General features: G+C 39.4%; 1 protein-coding gene across 2 annotated transcripts in view; it reads right to left on the bottom strand.

Moving 5' to 3' along the window:
* LOC102084597 (uncharacterized) overlaps nucleotides 1-25,010 on the bottom strand; it is a 98,674-nt gene that overhangs the window by 61,816 nt on the left and 11,848 nt on the right. For both annotated transcript variants that reach the window (XM_065030448.1, XM_065030449.1), the window contains 14 exons: nucleotides 24,612-24,682; nucleotides 22,448-22,613; nucleotides 21,616-21,753; nucleotides 20,581-20,770; nucleotides 19,432-19,559; nucleotides 12,948-13,051; nucleotides 11,313-11,478; nucleotides 9,731-9,913; nucleotides 8,124-8,276; nucleotides 6,739-6,883; nucleotides 3,659-3,817; nucleotides 2,822-2,940; nucleotides 1,476-1,757; nucleotides 297-452 (listed from right to left, as the gene is read on the bottom strand). In XM_065030448.1, the coding sequence (XP_064886520.1) occupies nucleotides 297-452; nucleotides 1,476-1,757; nucleotides 2,822-2,940; nucleotides 3,659-3,817; nucleotides 6,739-6,883; nucleotides 8,124-8,276; nucleotides 9,731-9,913; nucleotides 11,313-11,478; nucleotides 12,948-13,051; nucleotides 19,432-19,559; nucleotides 20,581-20,770; nucleotides 21,616-21,753; nucleotides 22,448-22,613; nucleotides 24,612-24,682 (2,160 nt within the window). The remainder of the gene's footprint in view (nucleotides 1-296; nucleotides 453-1,475; nucleotides 1,758-2,821; nucleotides 2,941-3,658; nucleotides 3,818-6,738; nucleotides 6,884-8,123; nucleotides 8,277-9,730; nucleotides 9,914-11,312; nucleotides 11,479-12,947; nucleotides 13,052-19,431; nucleotides 19,560-20,580; nucleotides 20,771-21,615; nucleotides 21,754-22,447; nucleotides 22,614-24,611; nucleotides 24,683-25,010) is intronic.

Below are 25,010 nucleotides of genomic sequence, written 5' to 3'. Positions count from 1 at the left end.
AAAGCAGTCCAAAGCCTGCATGTGGCCTGGGCATAAGTTAGACACTAGTCTTACCCCAGTTAAAGAATTAGTTTTCATTCAAGCATGGATGGATTTGAATGAGAAAAGAAACAGATAAGAATCATCAGACAACAGAACAAGTCCTTGTCTAATGCTGTTTAAACCCGATATATACCAGTGTCTTTTACAGTTCAATTTAGAGAAACACTAAGTAACATTTTTTACCTTTTCTGCATTTGTCAGAAAGTAGTTTCTCAAGGCATTTACTTTCAAGGGGAAAAAACAGTTGCTTTTACCTTCAGAAGTCTGACAGCCAACTCAGCCAGATTTAAAGAATAATGTTTCATTTGTTTTCTTAAATCTTCACAATCCAAGAAGCTAAGTTCATTTCCAAAGATTTTCACGCTTAGCTCACATTTCAGCACCTCCTTTCTCACCGTCCTCTCAGAGAACTGACATGTGATAAAGAAATAAATCAGAAAGAGAATTATGTTTATATTCATTTCCTTTCTAACTCATAATAAACAATTCCTCAGTGTAGGCACTGTTACTAGTAAACAGACATGAGGCTCCCTTTTATAAATATTTCAAGATCACTTAAGACCCTGGATTAGCACTTGCTCTTTCCAGCTCAACTTCAGCTCCATACCACACAGACTGTCACTGTGAACACAGATCATGTCTAGTCCTTAGATGACTGGGCAAAAAGAGAAGTATTGCAATACATGCCCACCAATAGATGAAGCTTTGAAAAATACAATCTCAATGAATACAACATTATGGGTGCCATGATTGCTAAATAAACTGCTAAGAAGTAAAAAATTTATGTTTTCCCTCTGTATGAATCAATACAACAGCAACACAACATGAACATGAGCTTACACTATAAAAAGTAACTCTGAGACAATAAGTCCCAAGAAGAGAGATGGTCTAAGACAAACTAAATAAATCATGGTCCTCAAGTTTTCCAGATAACACATCGACACGTGAAGTCAATTCCCAAAGCTTTCCTGTTATATACATAGAACACAGCTCTCTCCAAACATAGGTAAACACACAAAAGGTCAATGTAAAATCTGACATGGAACTGGGAAGTCAGATTGCAAACAGCATGACTCAGGAACTTAACATCGAGCAGCTGTTTACAGTGCTGCAGAAGTTAATAGACAAAATGACATCAGTATAAAGAGGATCAGAGCTCAAAATAATGAGAAGAAGCCCAAAACACTGGCAACATACTCCCCTGGCTAAGAGCCACTGTCCTGAGACAACAAAACTATCTGAAAAGCTGAAGATCAGGCTCTTCGTTGCTTAGCACTTTATGCAGCTGTTAAGTTCTCTGCAAGTGAGTGGAAGGAGTTACATACGCTTCATGCACCGGAGTCACAGTACTGCAGAGCAGCTGTCCAGTGAAGATGGGCCCTAAGTTTAAGGGGAATGTCATTAACTCTTCCAAGATCTACAGAGCCAATTACCTTTTTGACTAGCTCACTCATCTTACTGTACTTTCTACCAGGACAGCTCTGGTTAGCTTTTCTCAACTTCGATTTGCCAGATGTGGTCACAAGCTGATCAGCGGGGCTGTATCGCTTCCACGTCAGCTTCTTCTGCTTGACTTTTCCTGTTGTTTCCATAGGGTTTTCTGACTTGTGGTTTCTTTCATTAGTGTTTGGAAAAAAATTGTCACTGGAAGTAGCAGACTTCTGCCCAAAAATCTTCTGCACAAGGGCTTCCGCGTTCTCAAATCGTATACCAACCTAGGGGAAAGCATATGGCATTGAAAAGCCCGACACTGAGATGTGTAAGCCATGTTCGGTTCTGTAAGCAGAAATAACAAAATACATCCAGACACAAGCTTTAGGCTTTTGTACAAGGAAAGATTTGCCATGCGAAATCACAGTGGTATACAAAGTTTAGTGTCTGCTTCATGCAGTATCCAATACTGGATATTTCAGTATTAGATCTTTCCAGCAAAAACTCTTTAGTTTATTGATAATGTGAAGCTCAGCACAAGATTAAAAAATCCTTTTTTATTCAGGTACTGGTTCATTTACAACATGATGGGACAGTTTGAGCTACTGTTACTTTAGCATGTTACCAACAGTATTTTGGTTGGAAAACAATAATACTCCTGAAACAAGATTCTGTTTGGAAGTCTGACTAAAACAGTATTACTAACACATATAAACCCGGGGTATTTGGCACAAAAAAAAAAATAAAATTTGTTCCCTTGCAAGCTTAAACTTGAGATCTGAAGCCTACATTAAACTCCTTCTTTCACACACACATTTTACCTCCAATAGAGTCCATATGCCAAACATCGCTTTCTCTTGGAGGCACAGTAGAGGCACAATTAAAGATAATGAGGTTGCAGGCAGGCCATTCAAATATCCCAGGCACTGGATGCTCAATGGGACTATAACAGTGACTTTAGTTAGGTATATATGACTATCTCCTGTGCTAAAGGAATGGTGTACCCAAGCCAATTTTCTATGGTAAGTCAACTGAAGGAATCTCACTACCCTAAAGAGGAGCTAGACCAGCCCCTCAGAAAGCAGTGACTTTTATCCTTCATTTGAATCAACAAAAAGAGCTGAATGTAAGTCACCAGGCTAGTGCACGGTACTATCAGCGTGACAGTGGGTTTATGATGATTAAGTCCATTACACAAAGGAGTCACCAGTCTGAAACAACTTTGCCATAGCAGTGAAAAGCCAGCCTTGCTAAAGGAACTGTAATGGGAAAACAGAAAATACTCCTTTTTACTGCAATGCCTCAAGTATTGAGGAGGGGGATTAAAAAAAAAAATCCATAAACTTGCCTCTAGAAGGTTTATAGCCTGCCCCATAAGGTGGACAGTCAAATTTGTCATGACTGATCGTGGCAGAAAAGACGCAGGAGAAAAGACCACTGAGGCTTCCACATTTGCACCTGCACCAGCTGCAACAGAAAATATCAGAAGTCTGTCATTTGGAGATCAGCTATTCTCGTACACTTTGTCTCACCATTCTTTGGGAAACTGCAACTCTGCTTGTTAAGAAGATGGTGAATAAAACATTAAATCAGCAGGTAAAATTATTTACTTTTTAGTACAGCAAAGACTTAAATAGACATTACTGAAAGCCTATTATCTGACTAACACTGAAAGAAGAGCATTTACAATATATATCACACACAATTGCACTGGAAAAGATGGACAGAAAATCAAAATGTTACTCTGAAGAATATTATCTAGCATTTTTGGTAAAAACAAATCATGAGCAGATAGTAAAACAGGAAGGAATTAGTCTGAATCTTTTCTTATACCGAAGAAAGCACATATATCAAAAGGAAAAATATACATTCGAATCCCTTGTTGCTGCAAAGGACGCTCACTAAGGAAGGAATCAAAAGTTAATGCTCACAAAAATAATCTAAAAGTTAATTGGTTCTTATTCTCCTGTCTTACAACAGGCAAGGTTGCATGGTATCTGGCTTGCTGGAATTACATTTGATATACTCCAATTAAGGTTATAGCAGAATTAAGCCTACATTTGCATATCTGGGTACTATTAAGTCATAAAAATTCTCTGGAGCAAGATGTAAAGGACCAGAAAATCCATTTGAGATTTTAATAATCCATATGCTACAAAGCATTAAGTTCTAAAACTCCACATACCAGAGCGGAATGTGACATCAGAATATGAGGAGTATTTCCACGTTTCCCGGTCAAAATCTCTGCTAAGGATTTCATCAGGAATAGAATCTCGAAGGTGCTCCTTCAGTGGATCATCCGTCTCCAGGAGCTGAGAGAGATGACTCCAGACAAAGGAGCCCACTTAAATTAAACAAAGAAAAGCATTTGGAAATTAGAGAAAAATTAAAACAGTTTTTTAAATTGATACATGGAGCCTTTTTATTTATTTCTACCAGAATTAATACTAAATAATTCCCCTTACCACAACAGAATTCATTCATTTTCAGCATCATTAAAATCAGTCTGATGCACCTATCTTTACCACAGTAAACTTGTTTAAATACTGTCTTATTCTTTCCAATATGGTATGTGAGGTGTCATTCATTTCTTAGTTTCATTTAATGCCTCTCAGCTAACCTAGGCAGGCAAGGAGTTAAGGTTAAGCTACATATTTACTGTTTGCATAGGATCTTCTATACTATAGTAAATTCAAAGGAATGCTGAAAAAAAAAAAAAAGATACAACTCTAATACAGATGTTGGAGGCAGGCTGTGCTGCCCAAATAATATTGGTTTCTGTTCCTTCTTCAAAGAACAAATGCAACAGAATTATTTCAAGGATGGTTTTAAACTTTAACTTAGGCAGCATCACTCACTTTGTTCTTGTAAAATCACTGACCCAGTGTACTGAAGCATTAAAAAAAAGTCTGGGATAGACAGCAAGCACATGAAAATCTTAAAATAACAATTCAAAACTATAAGCAGGAGCAAAGCCTTTTAAAGGCAAGCATTAAACAAATGTAAATTTAGGAACACCTATTAATCAGATATCCTGCATGAACACTGGAAACAACATTGGTAGACTTATCAGAGAAAATGAACAATAAAGTTTCTTTATATACAAGGAAACAAATAATGCCAATCCAAAGAATCTTTCTATGCTGTGCAACGCACAACATTTCCAAAAGCATTTAAAACAAACCAAACCAACAAAAAACCACCATTCATGACACTGTGCTGATCCATGGTTTGGCCATGTATGAGCTGTGGTGTCGGGGGCAAACATATGCCATGTATTCCATGGTTCTTAAATAGAGGCTTTTTTTCTCCTGAAGATAAAAGATACTAGACTCAGTGCTAGGTCAATGCACAGACACTGAATACTGATATAACTGCATTTTTCACAATACAACTTTTTTTTCAAATTGCTTTTTCTGAATGTGGCAACTAAAAACTAACATGTGCTCTATGCCTTCAAAAGCACTTGTTACTCTAAAGCCTATTAATTAATTATTATATTTAGGTGTTACATGAACCAAATGAAGGAAATAAAATTAATGAGTATTGCATTAAATTGTTTAAAACATAAAACATTTTGGATGTTGTAGGGCTCCTTCATAAATCAGACAATTTATGTTTTCCTCACGGAGCCACGGGGAAGATACACCTTGACAGTATTTTGCAGGCTGACACAACTTCTCTCTGTCTGAATCCTAAAGAGGGAACGAGTCCCATCCAAACCACAAGCCACATCAGCAAGTGAACACAACGCTGAGCCCAAACTCAGAATCGCTGCAGGGTTTGCTAGTCCGGACATAACATCCTGATCAAATGGATACATGGCTTCGAATTGGAAACTGGCCAGGATCCAGACACCCCAGCGTGCAGACAGAGCCGCTTTCATCTGCCTCCAGCAGCCCCACCGACACCCCTTTCATGTTGGCCCCTCCATGACAGATTTAAAAGCAAAGGATTAGTCTAGAGCTATTCTGTGTTGAATGTGGTGAAACCATTTAGAAAAATGCCTCCTTCACCCAAAATACGGGATCAGCTTAAACATCTGTGTGCTTTGTTAATAAAGAGCTGATAGGATTCTGTACTTTTATAGAACCTACGGTTTCATTTCATATGAGGCCAAAGAGCTTCTCCTTCAGATAAGCTACTTAAACAAAATGACTATTTTTAAACATTGTATAAAAGATTCTCTATGTGGCATCAGTTCTCAATTCAGTCTCATGTCAGTAATCTGGGTCAGATCAGACAATAGTTGATCACGGGACCACAGAAGTAGGAAGCATAAATCAGAAAAAACTACAAGCAATTAAAACACTATACTTATGCTAACCATTTTCCCAAATGACTGCTACACTGTTGGCCAGCCATTACACATTTGGATATATGATAAACACGCTTCACAAAGTCCTTTTCACGGCATTCCTAATACCACATGTCCCAGTTCCCAAATTTTCCTTTTTCTGTGTGTTATAAATGGTTTTTTGATGTCATTTTATCCACATTTCTCAAACTGTGATCCTTAGAGGACTTTCAGTTGACCCAAAGAATCGCCTCTGGCAGAGATGAAGCACCTCCCGCTATGCCTTGATGCTAACTGCAGGCAGTCTTAACGTTCCCAGGCATTTAAAATCATCTAAATGAAAATCATCAGGCTGTTCTTTGCAGTCTTCTGATGTGCTTAGTTTCCATCTGCCACTATCTTTACAACACTCTGATCAATATTAAAACCATATCAAAACCCATGTAACATAACTGCAAAAGAGGACAATACCAAAGAAAGATCACGGTAGCAAGTCCTTATAATAAATATTTGTATTACATCAAGTAAATGAATAGTAAATGTGGAATTTAGGAGCATTAAAAAGGTAATAAAGAAATAGTTTATACCTACAGCTTGCAATTTTCTTTCACTTGCTTCTTTCTCAACTTAACAAAATGTAATTTGCAGTTATCCATCTGTATTTCTAAGGCACTAAATAAAGGTGTTCCATGCATCTCTTTCTCAAGAGCATTCAAATAATGAAATGTTGCCAATAGAGGGAACTAATTCTGGGAAAAGTCACTGTTTACTGACCATTGCTAAAATAACAGTATCACAAATCCAATACAAAATGTCACAATGACACAAACAATCTTTTAAAAATGAACTACAAACTATTAAGGTTAAATACAAATTTACATAGATTGTTACCATTACACCTGTAATGAAAACGCTATATTGAAGTATCATTTAGGAAGGTGTAGGACTTCAGTAGCTGCTTGGCTGACCTTGACTGGAAGTTTCTTTCAGCAAAGTCTTTTGTACTTGTTTAAATAATTCTTCATGTGGACATTTCATTGCTATGTAATAAGCAGCAATCCTTATTTCCACATCTTCGCTGGTTGTTTGATACAGCTGAACTAATATAGCATTCTAAGAGATAAAAAGAGAATCAAAAAGAAAAGGACAATTGTGATTTCCTCCCCTAAAACACCTCATGTATGCACTTTCTGGTACAGTTGGGTTTTTCTTTCTGAAAGAGATAGCTCTTGCTTTATACCTACAAAGTCACAGACTCACAGAAGCATTTTGGTTGGAAGAGACCATGAAGATCATCTAGTCCAACCATTAACCTAACATTCACATTAAATCATGTCCCTAAGAACCTCATCTACACTATAATAAAATGCATGTACATATTCACTTGACTATCTTATTCACAAGTTTCCAGAAAAAATGGTCATTATGACCTGAATCCTGTACCAACTAATTTATACAGGACCGTCTGCAACGCTGAGCCTCACTTGCTAGCACTACTGTTAATGTTTTTTTTCCACCACGGGGGAGAGTTCTACTATATTTCACAAATGTGGCACAGCTAATACAGATGACAATGGCTGCGTCTTTGTTAACAGGCTAGGATCACTACCTCTGCTCTCAGTCTAAGGGTGGGACTTTAACAAATTTATTCTGTTTAATATTTCCAAGGTATCAACAAATGACAACCTATAGACTGCATAAATTCACAGGTCTAAGGAGCACCATCACGCTTCGTAACTACAAAACAAGCAGATTACGCCAATCCATGCTGTGATTTTTAAAAACCCATGGAAAATGTTTCTCAGAGTGCAAGTCCCTGTGGAACCTCTTGTTCCCTGGAGCAGGACTGCCAGCTTTGCCCATGCCAGGACTCCTGGGTTTGCCATTCTTTTTAGGATCAAGTTATTTGAGATAAACAAGTTTTGTGTCTTCTACTAAGTCATTAACAAAATATTCTAACTATGACACTGTATTGCCCATCACAAAAAGCTTCTCATATAACACTTAGCAATTCACATAATGGAACAGTGGAACAGACTATAGGAAAAATCCAGTATTGTGGGTTTGCAGCCATAACCCACACAGACATAAGCTACCCAGCTGAAGTAACTTTTAAAGAAATAATAAACATTACCTCAGTCACTGGATGTGTTACCTCAGCTATAGCAAAGTATATGACAGATCTGTTCATCAGTGTGGTCCTACCAACCTCTCCAACAGCAGAGCAGCTCTGCTGGACAACACATTTACAATTGTTCCTTATGCTTGCGTGTTCTGTAACTATTCCAGAAAGCCAAAACTCTGGGACAGCGCCAGGAAGCCATCAGTCACTTGCTGGCAATAAATCACTTACCCTGACAGAACAGGGAATGCGCCTGAAGGCCTGGATAGCAGCTAGACGGATTTCAATCGGATTATTTTGCAGGGAAGCACACAAGCTCAGAACAGGAGTTAGCGAAGCTGCTGCCAGTCCCGCATTTCCAATGGCTTTTAACACCAGTTGCATCTGTAAATACAAAGCAAGGTAGAATAAAAAGTTCTTCTCATGTTGTCAGCTGTACATGACATTTTAATGCATTAACGTTTTCTGTGCAAAATTATTTGTTTAAAATGATCACTGATTAAAAAAACTGCATTGCAATAGAAAAGTAGTCATGGATTTGATGTACAGTACAAATTTTTCAAGTACTTTGATATTTTGTCCATTTTGATCACAGACACTTCGACTTCCAATTCAACACAGAGTTCTGGACACAATAAATAACTCAAAATAATAATTTGTCAACAGCTGCCATAATGTTACCTCTTTTCTTCACTAAACATACAGGAAACCTGAGCAGCTTCAGAACCCAGAAAGCACGTTACTGCTGGCAATCACTGAACTTTTAACAACAAGCTCTGTATTGAAGTTCAGAGCCCAGGCTCTTCAATGCAATATGGTGCCTGACTTTCCTTTTACTGAACAGTCCCCTAGAAACAACTACATTGAAGCCAGCACACTTTAAACGTTCAAAAACCTTCCACGACTGTTTGGGTCAAAGCCTCCCCTTCACTGTTAGTTTGAGACATCAGGTGGGAGATGTCTCTTATTCTGCTTTGCATATTCACTAAATTTGTCATGGTCAAAGATACCTCTCCCACACCTCTGTACACCCGTTCATGGCTTCATGCTGCTGAGTTTCAAGAGGCTGCTCTTCATTCATCAGAGAACTGTGTTTCAGTGATAATTTACAGAACTGTTTTCAAGAAACTAATGAGACTTAGGCAGTCTTTCTCATAGTGCTCCTCTTCATCAGTTCCCTGTTCTGATTTACTAATCTCTTGCCTAATTTTAATCACATTTGTTGGAAGACAAAAAGAGTTAAAAAAAGCAAAGTCTTCACGAAAGCCAGGTTGGTGTACTGATTTTGGCTGGGATGGAGTTAATTTTACTCATAGCAGCCTGCATGGTGCTGTGTTTTAGATCTGGGAGAAAAACACTGTTGATAACACATCAAAGTTTCAGCTATTGCTGAGCAGTGCTTGCACAGCGTCAAGGCTTTCTCTGTTTCGTGCTCTGTCTGCCCTGCAAGGACCCTGGGTGTGGGTAAGAGGCTGAGGGGACACAGCCACAACTGCTGACCTGAATTTACCAAAGAAATATTCCAAACCATATGGCATCATTCTCAGCAACACAGCTGTGTGTGTGGAGGGAGTAGGGGTTGTTCTAAGGTATCCACTGCTCAGAAAAAGTGGCTGGGCATCATTCTACTGGTGGTGAGTGAATGGCTTTCGCATCACTTTTGGGGTTTCTTTTGGTGAGTTTGGGGGTTTGTGGTTGATTGTTTCTTTTTTCCTTCACTTACTAAACTGTCTTTATCTCAAACAATGAGTTTTCTTGGTTTTGCCCTTTCAATTCTCTCACCCATCCCAGTGCAGGGGGAGTAAGCCCTGTATCGTATGCTTCTATATAACTGATACCTCGCGGAGTTGTTCTGAATCTTGCACACTACAGTTTCCTCCCAGAAATGTCCCAAGAGTCCTCATTACACTCTGCACAGCAGGGAAACCATCACAGGAGTCGTGAGCTGAACAAAACCTATGTAAGAGAGCGGTTACACCTAAGAAGCAGCTCTGGCTTGTTCCCGGTGACTTCAACAAAGTCTGTAAACAAGCACAAAAAGAACAAGGTGTTTCAGAAAAGTCATTCTTACGGTTACAGTAACATGCCGTAGAAAATAAATGTATCCAAATATTTACATGCTAAAAGTCAATCTCAACAATGCATATTTTCAAACAGTCCTTAAAGGATTTAAACAAACAAAAAAGGACAAGCCTGTAGAGATACAGTGGAGAATTCTTTCACCTTCACATGTAAACACATGGGCTACGTTAGTGTCAACGAGTTACAGACCTCAGTTCTTTCCACCAGAAATCATGCCCTGCATGCTTACGAAGGAGTGTGAAAACAAATCTAAACTATTTTCCAGGACACTCAAAATAGTAAAGCCCTCACCAGCACGAAGTTTCTTGAAGTCCTTCTTCACTGTTTATCACTAAGAACTGACAGCTCAGTCAATCACGGGCAGTTTACCCATATTTAGATTGAAAATTAGTTTTTCTATCCCATAAACCGCAAATCCCAGGTTTCTGTATTCTCTGAAGCAAGCCTGGAACTGTTGAAAGTTCCACCACTTCAGCTGATGTTTGCGAAGCCCAAATGAACTCAAGATGAATAATTTCATGCAGATGGTGTAGAAAGCCTGCTGAAACTGAGAGCTGGTTTTGCAATCCTGGTTGGAACCTGTATGTACCACAGCAGGCTGGCTATACTCTGCAAGATTCTCCATGGATGGCCAGTGGTACACCAGCACACAAGCCAAGCATGCATAACATTTTACTTCATTTAAAAAAATATTCTTATTGGCTTATTTACGATAAAGACTATGTTTCTACCGCCTGGAACACTGCAGATTCACAAAACAACACAACAGGTCCAACTTCAGACTCTACGAGCATGACAGATGACACTGAACAAACCCAGCAGAGGAACAGATCTTTAAAGGAAAAATACACTATAAAATGGAGCCAATATTACACCGCATACAGTTAACTTAGTTAAGGAAAAATGTGAAAAGCTGCACATACAAAGGACTGAAATGTCTCCAGGTACTAAATACAAAGCTTGTAACAGACCAAACTGGACAAAAAGCTCTCTATCCAAAGTAGGGAGAAGCTGCAACAGCATCATTGTCCTCACACTGACCTTACCTTGAACCTCAAAGCTAATTAGCCCAAGACAGTCTCTGGTGTCCACAGGGTAGTTCACACTTTGGTTTTTTTAAAAGTCTCTAGGCTATAAATGCAAATCAAGCTCCACAGACCAAACATAACTGCATCCTCTTTTTGGATCAAGAGTAAAATAGCCAGTAGTTCACCACCAGAATTACCTGGACATAGTTTTGTATAAATCTGTGAAAAAGATTCTTACTGTAAAATACAAAAATGATGAGCCAGCTAGACTGATGGTAAACTAAAAAAAGAAAAAACAACATCCACTCACAGCAAGAGATTCAATCATGGCCAAGGTGGGTTTAGGAATGAATGAAAATGACCAGAAGAAATATTCCACTTTGTCTTCCTCGACTTGTCCAGAAGCTATAATTTCTTTCATTAGGACAACACATGCCTCTGTAGCACAAGATGGGAGAGCATCTATTAGTGGCTCCCTGTAACACAAGAAAAAAGTACAGCAAATCTAAAATTACCAGAATATTCAAGAATCAAATAACAAACGCATTAAGGTCGGGCTTCTTTCAAAGTAAATAAAAGGGCTTAGCAAATGCCAGATTTCATAGAAATCAATATTATCCTTTGGTTTGGTGACCTTAGGGAAATACGCCTCAGCCAAGATGTGATGAAGGGTATTGGTGTTGAAAAGAACTGTATGTGACCAGGCTTTTAAGAAAATATTCAGTTGGTTTCTCTGAAAATGAGGCCAAAATAGATCCCAAGTTTGACTTCTAAGGACCGAGATACCTTAAAACACTGACTTTTTTATTAAGGTGGGTTTTCTCTTTCATTTCACCAACAACATATGAAAATATTAAAACTTAATTGACTAGCTTTTATAATACTTCCTGCGCTTTTTCAGACTTCATCTAAGTGGAAAGGTAACACTAGCATGATAGAAAATACACATTTCAGCTCTTAAGAGTCTCTCTGTAAATATTTCATACCTACATCCTGTACTGGTGGACAGACACTTTAGCACTGACTAGGCAGCAGTTAAATTAAACTGGGTTAAAGCACTTGCATCAGAGTAAGAGTGTAGCCTGCATGGGATGTTTTTTGGTTCCTAAAGTTAATAACCTTGTCCCGAGTAAAATTACTCTAAAATTAATATAGAAAGAGGCAGCGTAGTTTAGATTACTTTCTAATATTTAAGAATATTAGGATGAATATTTGTCAAAAGATGAGAACAAACATAAGCCAAAACAAAATTTGCCCCTTTTGCATGAAGTAAAGTTTAAGATATTGTTACAAACATAAATAAATGGCGTTAAATTATATTGAGTATTGATTTTGGAGGGAGAAAAAAAATCTCATTCATTTTAATAATAGTGGATTAGTATTTCTGAAAGTCTCAAACCACTGGATCAGAACTATTCCTGACTGCAGAGGAGTAGGGGCCTTGGTCTTTAAAGCTGCAGCTCAGTGATCAGTATAAACCCTCCTGAGATCAGGCTGCTGCTGAAAGATGTGGCTCCACCACGTCTGTACTCCCAGCCCAACATTTATCTCCTCTCCCCCATCCTACTAGGGGCACGAAGGTACAGATGCCAGTAAGGTTTTCCATAACAAATGGCAGCAGATGCTTAAAACCAGCAGCATTGCTTTCCATCTAAGCCATGACCCGAGTTTCCTGTCCACATTGTTCCTGAAGCAGGAAGTCAGTCTGCGGGAATAGGCACGGGACAGGAAAGTCTGTTTTGTACACAACGTTCAGTAAGGAGAGAACGTCAGCCTTCTGTCACATAAACAAGATCCGCAATACACATTCTTCCTTTAAAGTGCTCCAAATTTAAATCCAACATTTGGGCATGGATTTAAAACATGAATCTATTTTAAATATTTACGCAACATTTATTTCCTCTCTCTATATATATTTTTAATGCAATTACTAAAGGGGCCTTACCAGTTGTCTCTGCATTTAAATGAAGATCTTTGCCATAATGCTTTTAAGGCTTCAAGAGAAAGATGTCGAAGCTCAAACACAAGAGTCATGAAAAGGTCTGCAGTCTGTAAGAAAGCACAACACAAATGTAATATTACAGCTGTACAGAAACCAGCCTTAGAGAACAGAGCACAAGAGACTTTGGGTTACACCAGCATTGCCATTGAATTACAACGGAACCTGAGAGTAAAACCTCCTTTCTTCCTTCCCTCCCTTGCTTTTCTCTTCAGGCTGACAAACACAAAAGGAGAAGGGCTTTCACTTAGGATGTCAGCCAGTCCCCTCAAGCCACAGTGCTCAGCGACCACTATGCACACCACTAGCATGCAAATGAATAATCAACCAAAAGGCAGCACTGCGGTTACAATCCAGAAGAGAAGGCCATAATCTTCTCTGAGTATGCACAGCAAGGTCCTGATTTATGACCAGAACTGCTGACATAGCCTTAACACAAAATGAAACATAGTCAAGCTAACTTTACATTAGTCTCAGGTTTATGAGAAAGATCATTTAACTGATGTTTGGACAACACTAAAAATTGTTGCTCGAGTACCTCTGGTGCTCTTACTGGGGTAACTGCTCTTGCCTCTGCAGGCAGCACGGATCAGTTAGAAGCGTGGTGGCAGAGGAGCTGTTCTCCCTGGCTAAGCCGATTTGCTACAGCATACGGCAGCTATTTTACCTACAGCACATTATCAAACACACTTTTTAGTATAAATAAATTCTAGCCCTTGATTCACAAGCTAGTCCTTGCTTTTGTAGGCAAAACTGAAAAACCTGCTTCAGGGTCACTTCATTTAAAAAAAAGTATTTCAACCTAGCTGTACAGTTGAAGATGAATAGTTCTGTCCCATCATTTATTTGCATGTGCATGGCTGAAAGCAATTAAGAGCAACTCAGAGCTGACCCACACTTTTCTCTTAAGCAGCTACCACTCCCACTCCTCACGTAACTTACACGGCAGTATGAGTTTCCTATTAGCTGAAACAAATACTTTTCAGAAACTGCTGTCTTGAGGTGTTTTGGATGTGTATTACCATCACCAGCAATAATTTTTATTTTCTAAAATGTGATGCTGGAAATGAAATTAGTCAAATATTGAACTGAACACATTATGAAGACAACAGAAGCCTTTCTATTTTTAATGGAGTACAAACCTTGCAGTGTCATCCTGACCCAAACCAGGCTTTGTATTAGCTACCCAGCCTAGCATTGTCTGAGGAAGGATGACCTTTTCTCCTTTTTTTAGATTATTTTTATTTGCACAGACACTATTTGTGTTATTTTGGCCTCAGTAGAAGCTTTTTGGAAAACAGCATTTTAAATACTAAATAGCATGTGACTGTGTTCCTCTGAGACCTGACCCAAAGTTCAAGAAGGGAGACAGGTCTTATTACTTGAAAAAATTACCAGAATGTTAAATATGGTATCTTGTATGTTCATTTCAACCTAACTTTATAACGTACAAGCTCTAGTCACAGTCCATGCTACACAGATTCACTTCAGTTCTTCATTCACTTGAGATGTGAAAGGCTTAGATATAGGACTCAGGCTCTGGTTCCAAAGAAAACATTTTTCTTCATGTAAAAATGATACAAAGGGAGTCAGTTCCACTAAGCCACATTTCCAAAGTCTGGGGAGAGACCTGCTTTGACATCCCGACCTTTCTTCCAGGAGCTGCTTCCAAAAGCAATGAAAAACTGGAATAACCCTGTGCCAGTGTTTTATTTTAATTTAAGACTGCCTAAGCATTTTCAGGAAAAAGAAGCTGTCTTTCAGTAAGACAGAATAATTTCTTATTTTGTTGTTTGATAAGCTGAGGGAATAATTTGTCAGATCCAATACAAACATTATTTGCATTTTTGTTCTTTTGGGACTTCTTTTTAGCAACAGTGTATTAATTTCATCACATCGAAATTTATTCTCCTACATGAAGGTGTGCCATGATATTAATTCCAATAGCTTTTAATTCCATAGCTAAAACTGAGTTAGATCCATACATATTCCATCCCATCCAATCCCATCCCATCATTACCTTTAAAGTCTATTTTTAAAAGATATTACCAAAGCCCAAATGCTATGGAGCTAGTGAAACACATTACATTTCATGGTCTATAAAGTTCTCGAAAAGCATTAGTAAAACATGGGCTTTATGTGCATTTTACACATGCAAATCCGCTACGGGCAGCACGAGCAGGGAGTGGAGGAGCCCCACAGGTGTGTGTGCGGCTGCTGCGGAGTTCAGGTGCCTCCTCAGCTGGGGCCACAGCACAGCTCAAGAGAAAACTTCCACAAAGATATATTTTCAGGTGAAATAATTTTAGACTGTACGTCTGACTTCATTCTACTTCACACCTGCTGACTAGACAAGCTCCCACCTAATAACTCGGTGCAAAATTTTGCAGAGAAACAGCTATTTTTACTTCCTAAAAATAAAGCTGCAGAATGAAGTGTCTGGTCAGGTGGGCTGTTGTTATTTTTTAAGGTAGGTTGTCTTGAAATGGAGATGTCAGATAAACAAGAACCTCCTTGTAGATTCCTCTGTTTGTAGTATTGTAATAACAAACTACATGCAAGTTTGGCTCTCATTCCCACTAGGAAACCTGGCCTTTATGCTGTTCTTCTAACACACAGGAGCTGGCTTTTCTTTCCATCTGCAAACTTAGTGTAGCTCTAATTAAAAAAAAAAATCCTCTGAAATGATAAACACGGTAAAGTTTAGATTGGAAGGTAAAGTAGTAAAATGCTTCCCAAAGAAAGTGTTTCCATTTATGATATACACAAACACCCTTTGAGAGCCTGACACCCTATCTGCTGCCAAGTATAAGCCCATGTAATCACAAGGGAGGTTCCTTTGAAAATGTGTTCAATGAACATCTTTGGTTTTGCCTACTAATTTATGTTCTCAATGGAAGTGTGAGGCCTTCTCTCCAGTCAATTTAGTACATCCCTTTGGAATTACACAGCTGTCTCTTCTGTATGGAACTTCTGGTTTTCAGCTGTCTGATTTCTTTTTTCAACTATACATATGTTAAAGAACAAGTGACCTCCTTGAATTGATGACCAAGCGTGAAATCAGATGGAGGTGACATACCCTTCTCCCTGAAGCCTACTGGTGGAACAGCTATGGTTATTCTCTCCCTGTCACGGCATAACTTCCCTTCCTTCTGATCCTCATCAGTTCTTTTTTATCTGGTTTCTTACCTTGCCAGTTAACCTAATTTCACCCTCAATTTCGGGCAGGATGTAATTGTGCCTGGTCATAGACCACGTTTAAGAGACCTAACAGACTGTTCCAAACACTGTCTTCTAAGGCTTTCCAATTCAAAGCAAAGACTTCTGTTCCTGGTGAAGTTGCACAGAAAAAGAACAGTCAAATTTCAAAAAGTGCCAGATCATCTTTCTTACCTGGGAAATATTCTGTCATACTCCCTGCACCCACAAGTTAAAAACATGCAAATTCTAACCATCCAACTAGGTAATAACTAGCAATTAGAATGCTTTATGAGAAAAACAAATGGTGAGACTGTGCCTTAAAGGTAAACTCTTTTGGGTGAGGCTGGGATACAGAGCTTGGGCAGCATGAATCTGACATACTCTTGCCCACGCTGCACAGCCACATTGAGCAGAGCTACCAATCCAGCATCAATCCCCAGCCACCAAACGTCAGCGCAGCCCCAGCAGCAGCTGTGTGACAGGTTCCTTCAAGCCTCTCTCAAGCGAGGGTCCCCTCTCCCCATCCCTCTGACCATTCTTCGTCAGTGTGCAGCTTGTTCACTTGACGGTCCATTAGCTACTTTACATCCACATTGAAATTCAATCTTGTCTCATAATAGCATTAAAAAATTCAACAACAACTTTGCTTCCTTGGAAATAACACAGTCTCCACCCCCATTTTCTCATCCCTTCACTATTTTCCCTGGAGTTGGGGATTTTCCCTTCCATTTATTCTTGGTTTTGTGTCCTGAAAGAAATGCATAATCTCGCCTTATTCAGAGTCAAACAATAAGGGGACAAACAAGCTATACATGCGTAACATTGGAGCTGTCTCCCAAGCAACGCTGTGGGCATTCCCGTAACTTCTTCCCTGGCCAAAAAGGACATTTTATCAGTCAGAATGAGGGATAATAAAGATCCCCTTTGAAACGTCTTGCTACACAGAAAGAACACCCTGCAACAGTGAAAATGGCTGACAAGCAGTCCAACCCTGTGCTGGGACAGGCATATGATGAATAATTCACCTCTTTTTTTAGGCAGTGGCACAGACAGCAGCCACTTGTGCTAATCTTACTAATTTACACAACAAATTTCCCACACATTAAGGCAGTGGGCCTCTTTGGAAACAGGAGTGACATCCTACTGTTACTGGGAAAAATCGTCTACCATTCTTTCAAAGACACTGAATTATGGGTGTTCAAAAGAAGGCAGGATTTAGAGAAAGTTTCTGAGGTCTACAGCAGTAATTTATTTTTTCAACATTTTCCAAGCAGTATGTGGCCCTCTAGTCTGTTCCTAAACTGCAATACATACTGCTGTTACAATGACAGCCACATAGAATTAAGCATGCTTTCGTTCTACCTTAGCAAGAACTATTAAGTTCATGGCTCTGTTAGCGTTCTATAGTCCAAATTTCCCTAGCATGCAGCTAAAAAAGCTGCCACACTTGCTTACAACTCGGAGAGAGAAACCTGTCCGATATATCACCACCCAGAAAGGCCACGGGCTGCCTCCTCTGAGGTCTTTGTCAGGCTGCGATACCAGGTCAGACTGTGATCACCATTTAATAGGCCATGAGTAACTGCTGGGGTTGTAATTTATCACAGCTGACTGAGGTTGCCCGCTTCAGCTCTTGTGACCAGGATCCCTCTTCACCCTGTGCTTTTGCCTAAAGTCTCATATCACACTACACAAACATCTACTTGTGCTCATTAATCACAGCTAAAGCTAAGAAAAAGGTGAATATACACAGTATATTAATTTCTAAGCCGGCACCACTGGCCTGCAGAGCTGTAATCCAACAGTGCACTCTTCTCCATCCCTACAAAGCCTGTACTCTGTCTCCCAGTATCTGTGTGCGTCCCCAGGGAGGAGACAGGCAGAGCTTTTGTTCTTTGACATGGGACTTAACCTGCACAAAGGAAGGTGAAGTGCCTTCTCCTAGGCTAGGCCTGAAGCTTTTTGTTAGCATTACCTGTACCTCTGTGCATTTATAGGAGAGATCACAGCCCCACCGCACAAAAAATAACTTTGCTCCAAAGTATGAGTAATCTAACAAGACAACAACATCAGAGGACAGGGAACAGATCAGGAATGAGCTGACTAAGCTCATCAGTGTCAAATTCACACAGGCACCAAGGTCCAGTACAGTGCTTTATCCATTAGACCACACTTGTTTTTTAGTAAAATCCTGACCATGAATGACTTAAGACAAGAAGTGTGTCTTTCAATTTGCATTTTTTTCACATTTTTCTATACAGGAACTTCATCATTACCAAGAACCACTACATCTGAAGGATAATGGGATACGAAGTGCCTCCTCTTTCAAGGTCATTGCCCTCAGCTAATTTCAGGTCAGCAATGATTAAGCACTATCATCTGTTTATCCTTCTGCAGGTGTTCTTGATCATCTCTGAATTTCCCAAAGATAGCAATCTTCATTTCAAAGGCAGTGACAAACACTAACTGACCCAGCTGCTGCCAGGATCAACAAAAATTACAAGACCTGATCAAGATAAGGAGTCAGGCAGACCTCATTTAGAATGATGGTCATCGTTGAAAAAAACTAAGCCACTGCATGTTCCACATCACCATATTTTAGCAGCATTCACCAATGAAAATGGTTTAGATGAGAAGAGATTCCTTCTGGACCCAAGCAGCATCCCCAGAAAATATGGTGGTTATTACTAGAATTCATCAGAAGCACAAGGAACCAAATAGCCAAGATCCAGAGGAAAGGATTTCATGTGCTAACTGTTTTGAGGGGATGAGGTAACAAGAGAAGAAACAAAGAACTCAAACATGGAAACAAAAGCACTAACATGGGTAGCATACCATATTAAACCTGTAGAAGAGGGTTTTTACAATTAAGCATCAAAACTAACAGTGATAACCCAAACCAGGCCCCTTTTTCTATGCTTTTCCACAGCAAAACAAAAATTCAGACCATTTTCTTTCACATTAATTTAGAATACAGTTCTTAATTGGTTTTCCCCGATATTCAGGAGCCACACAACTTTCCGACTCTTCAGTTTGACCTATTGTTTATATAGGAAAACGGCACTTCAAAGCATTTAATCTTTCTATAATTCCACATTAAAAAAATCCCAAAACAATGGAAGGCCAATTTCAAAATTGCTGGTCTCCTAGTCACCTCTCATTTGCGTAGGAGAACTGTCAGACCACAAAGGGCCTTACAAGGCAACGGAGGTTATATGTAAAAGCTTACCTCAAAACTCGCACTGTGTGCCAGGCAGAGCTTCCACACCAGGTCAGACACCTCCCCTCCAGTGACCTCCCTCTCAGCTTCTTCCCTTTCGTAGAGCATGCTGGTCACATACAGATCCTCAGAGCCCACTGGGAAGACAAAGAAAAATCAGATCTGGTGGTTGCTGGTCATTTGCTATGGTTAACCCTAAATGCTAAGGAAAAGTTTCTCTCTGAGCCTTTACTTCTACAGGTAAGAAACTCTCTAGTCTCCTAACACCAAGGGAAGAATATGAATGCATGCAGTCAGGCTGAATCTAAGAACACAACAGAATAAAGGCCTAAACACAGGTGGGACCCGAAAAAAATAAAGAAACTAGACAAAGAAGATATTAATGGAAAAAAGTCCACTTTCCATCAGTTTGCCTCTTACAATGGCTGTGCTACTTCATATTCATCATTCTTTCCAATTTTATCTAATCACTCCTCCTGTTGCTTCAACTTCCCAAAAACTCAACAGGACATCTAGGTGCATAGATAGCTTGCCTCTTAACATCTTCCTGAGGAAGAATCTTGGCATCCTATGTTGGCATAATGAGAAATAAAATTGTCCCGGAAATTTTGATTTTTCTTTTAGAAAAGAAAAAGACAATAAAAAAAATACAAAATGTTTCTCAACATTTAGAGCTCAACTTTGAAGTCCTTCCTCAGGCAAGCTTCCCATTGACTTCAGTAAAATCATCCTTCTAAAGAGAAGCACACAGAGCAGAGGAGGAGCAAAAACTGAAATGGTTCTCAGATGTGGCATGTCCTTAGTTTCATTAGGACTTGCAATTATTTAAGCTTCATTTGTACTCAAACTAGGAACTGCCCACAGACACAGGAAGGCTGATGTTCTGCATAGAATGTGGCTACGTATGTAAAGCAGGTAAAAAGGAGTTGGCCATTACGGAAATCTCTCACTTTTGGAGATCCATCCTGCATCACTATCGCACGGCCCAACTCCCAAAGGGGCAGCTCTCAGCAGCCCAGCCTGTAAAAACATCCACCTGCACACAGCTGAACACATTAAAGGAAATACCAGGTGCAAAGAGCTCTCACAGGCAAGATTCAGACCCAAGATTTTTCTAGGAAATAAATGTACTTTATTTTAGCGGAAACATTACATTACCTTTTTCGTACAGCATCTCTGTTTCCACTTGAAGGAGTTTCAGCGAAGACTGTGTCTGCGTCTTTGGCCCGCTGCCCTTCTGAGAGAGCAGAGTAACGAGGCTGGACTCCATGCATTTGGCCTCTGCCAGGACTCCATCTGAAACGCTCTGAACACATTCCAGTTTGGAGGACAGGATCTGCTGCTCAGACTGAGAAGAAGAGATACTTCAGGTAAAGTCTTGACAGCTTATGTCAGTCTGCCCAGTCCTTTCTCTCCCAACTTCACAGAAGATCGCAGGTCTATGACACAGCGTGAAGTCTCTTACCTAGACCTTTGACAGAGCCCAGCTTGTGGAGGTTAATATGCTCTTTATTTTCAGTCTCATTTTTCCATCACTGAAATGAAACTGCTACTAACTTTCTGTGTCAAAAGGTCTCAACTAATTTCAGTTGACAAAGCATCAGTGTTAAGCAGATCTTTTTAGTCAGCAGAGTTGAGAAAAGCAAAAGGCTGGTAAATTATGACTAGCTAGTACGCTACAAGAAACAAGTAACATTAACCTGATAAAAACAACACAAGATACAAACACTGACTGTATTTGCCGTGAACAGTGGAAAGCTGTGAGTTTGGCTTTTAGAAAAGTTTCTGTCTTTCCAAAGTTTTCTGCAAATAACAACTTGCTTTGTTACATAGCGTATTTTTCTTATCCACATCTCTCTATTCCTCTCTTTCACGCTCTTTCAGTTTACCACTGTAAGTATAACATATTTTAGTGACAGAATTCAATCCAGGCACCTAACAACCTCTTGCATTTATACTACAATGTTCATCAACCACAATGCAAATTTCCATTAGAAACAATTTCTGTGAATAACAGGCATTACAGGGACAATAATATTAATCATTTCTTTGCTAAGGATTCAAGTTTGGACAGACACACACAAATTTTATGGACCATAAATGACTACTGAAACATGTTTTCATTCACACTATGACTCTTCAAAGAAATTAAAAGGCGCTGTGGAAGGATCAGTGTCATTCCCCAACACTTACCGACACATGAGGAAGAACAACAGACTGCACAGAGGTAAAACCAGAATACCGATGAGAGCAGAGGTTTAAGTCCCTTGTCTTGACAAGAATAGGACCTTTTTGCTGATACCTGGTTGGGCATATTCCCAGAACATCCACCTAGTAACAAATGTACAGTGTTGAATCGCACGTGCACACATACAAGTAGGTATTATGGGCTACTACAATTAATTTTAATAACTGCTTTGTTTTAATAACAATGCAAGAGAGACCTAAATTCTGCCTTGCAGGACACTGGCTTTACCACAAAAGCTATGGAAAGGCAAATAATTTTAAAGACCTTGATCAGACTTCAAAATGGCCAGGGTTTGTCTATTTGTTTAACTTCACTTTGTTACTCAGAATCAGATAATTTATAAACGTGTGCTTTTTCATTTAAGGTTTTGTGGGTTTGCAGGGAAGCATTAAATCAGAAGAGCATTCCTACTAAGAAGAAGTGTAATTATATATGGGTGTCCCAAGCTTTATTGTAGAACATCTGTTTTAAGTACTGATACGTAGCAATAGCATGAAAATGAGGTAGCACACATCATGCTGAAGGTCAGTTTGGAGACTGCTCTTCACAACAGAAGTGCAGCTTTTCCTCGGGTAACCAAGTAGTGGTTTCGAACCCTCAACAGGAAGGCACATTGTAGATAATTTCATAACATTCACTACAAAAAGCAACCAGACAACCACAGCTGGCTGCTGACCAGTCACCAAGTGGCAAAACCTTTAGTTATTTACAAAGGGAATAGATTCAACATGTACAAAGGCTAACAGCCACTCTAGAGCACAACTCTGCCAGTCTCACCTCTTCAACAACCGCACTAGGAGGGGATGCTTGTGACATCTGCAGGACACTGAGAATGCCTCGCTTTATGTTCAGTGCCCACGTCTGTTCACTCCTCACAGGACAGAGCTTCAGAATTTTCCCATCGTGGAAAGAGAAATGAAGAGGATGCTGTTCTAGTATTTCCCTGAAATAAAAGAGTTTATAGTTTCTTGTTTACAACAGTGGCTGCAAGTCAGTTTATGACATTGGACTCAGATTTTCTGAACAGAGCTGTTCCTTCACAATGGATCTGTCTCATTCTGCATCTCCATTCTTTATAGCAAGTCCCTGTTCTTCATGAATTCACCCTGACCCCAAGAGCCCTTAAAAAAACAAACATATAACAATAATAAAAACCAAACACCTCAAGATAATCACGGCATCTTCGACATAACTGTAACACCTAATAAAGCAAATTCCTGGTAAATTCATTACAAGTAATTATACTTGATGGCAATGATTCTTGTTTAAAGAAAGAAAGAAATTCCATTTTACAATTCAGGGCACCGTTAGCATTGGTAAGCATGTCTTAACTGCAAAGGTACTCTTTATCATTCCTCTTCAGCTGTGACACATACAAGACCAACTGCTTTCCAATCAAACCAAATCTTTCCTGCTCTGGTAGGTGCACATACTTGGGCTCTGTCCCGAAGTCATCCCCCTGATTGTTTTTGCTATCCCAGACTGAGAGTACAGTGTTTTCTATTTTTGCAAGAGATAATTTTTTAACATTGATTTTCACTCCTAATATAATGTACTTTAACCATGTATCTCCCCTCAAAATGGAGAAAAACAAGCCATCCAAAGGAAGAATTCTACAGCAGCCCGCTGGTCCACTCCCACGCAGTGAGCGACACAGTTCACCTGCACATTAACTGCCGAACTCACTGTTCATCTCATTAACTTGGTCACAAAGACAATGTAAGAGAAAAACCTTCAAATGCACTGACACCTGGAGAAAGTCTTCCCAGGAGCAGACACTGTGCACACGGGATAAGGGTTTCTCCTAGGCAACTGTGGTTGCTTTTGCTACTATCTGGAAATTACATGCACATTCAGAGGACAAGCTAGAGCACTGTATATTCACAACAGGCGGAGGCAAATGTTAATAAGGTTCACTCATCTGAATAATTACTTTCAATAGCCAACCTTCACTCAATATTTTCTTTGCTACCTCTAATTTTTTTGGCTTCTCTGCAAAGATCAAGACACAACTGCTCCTACCTCTGTGAAAACCCTACAAATAACTTCACAGAAGATGTGCCTGTACTCCGTTTTGAACTCTGAAACCACTACTCATCCTGTGGAACACAAAGCTCTTCCAGATGAATACAAGAAGCACAGACTTGCTCTTTTTGACCCTTTGAATTGAGTCAGTTACCTCAGTTCTCAGTGTTGTTTAAAGGCTGAGAATCCAAGTGGCAGGACAAAGAGGAAGATTACAAGGCTGAGCTTAATCAGACAACAGAACTGCTTTTTTTTTTGATGACACAAGAAGCACCAGTTCTCTGGGAAAATACCAGGCCTCCACAGTGTGAAGAGGCCTTTTTGTATAGGCACCGTCAATATAGTCTATACCTTTGCAAGTCAGAGAGAAACACACTGGCATATGTTATGAATGAGCTACTAAAAACAGAAACATAAAAGGAAGAAAATTACATTCCATGAATAAATGCAGTTTAAGTATATTGGAAGAAAAAAATCCAACGTTTTGCATCATAAGAATCCTCCAAATCAAGAACTTCTGAAATGTATTTCAAAATTCAAGAGTCTGTACAAGTAACAACTGCAACTCAGAGAGCGAGCAAGCAATCCAAACATGCCACTAGACAGCTAGAGGCCTGATAATTTGTACCCAGAATAATTTTAACTGTCCACTCTTCAAATGTTTTTACATACAAAGGGATGATAATTAGGTTCAGAGAAATCTTTTTGGACCAAATACCTGTGATTTTGCTGATCGTGCTCAGATCTCGATCCTTGCTTTAAAAACAAACCAACCAAGCAAAACAAACAACAACCACAAAAACCCCTAAAACTAAACGGTGTAGGAAAGAGAGTGAACAACGTGTAGTCAAGTTGCTGCTAAGCCATATAGCTTAAAAAAATAAAATAAAAAAGACTAGAATAGAAGTTTTTCTACCTTAGACTCTCCATTTCCTTCAGAGGCTCCTCATCGGATGCAAGACTTTTCTTAATCTGTACATCATGCACCTAGGAGCAAAGATTATAAAGCAACAAATATAATTGTCAATAGGAACTTGAGGACTTTGCCACATAAAGACATCTACATAGAATGTCCCAGACTATGAAAAAAGGCTCAGTGTTACAGGAAACACAACCACGACAGCCATATCTTCAGGTTGCATAACTGAGATGGTTTCCAGAAATTTCTTCCACAAAGAAGTTTCACTCACTATTAAACACATTTTATATGGCACTACTACATCCCTTTCATTTTCAAGGCAGAAGCAATCACCTCCTGTGGCATAAAGCAGGAGCCTGGATAAAGTCTTTCTACTCAAGTTGAGAAGCAAAATTA

The sequence above is a fragment of the Columba livia genome, chromosome 15 (assembly GCF_036013475.1).
Source record: "Columba livia isolate bColLiv1 breed racing homer chromosome 15, bColLiv1.pat.W.v2, whole genome shotgun sequence".
NCBI lineage: Eukaryota > Metazoa > Chordata > Aves > Columbiformes > Columbidae > Columba > Columba livia.
Note: the sequence above shows the minus strand (reverse complement) of the source record. Positions and strands in the feature narration are given on the sequence as shown.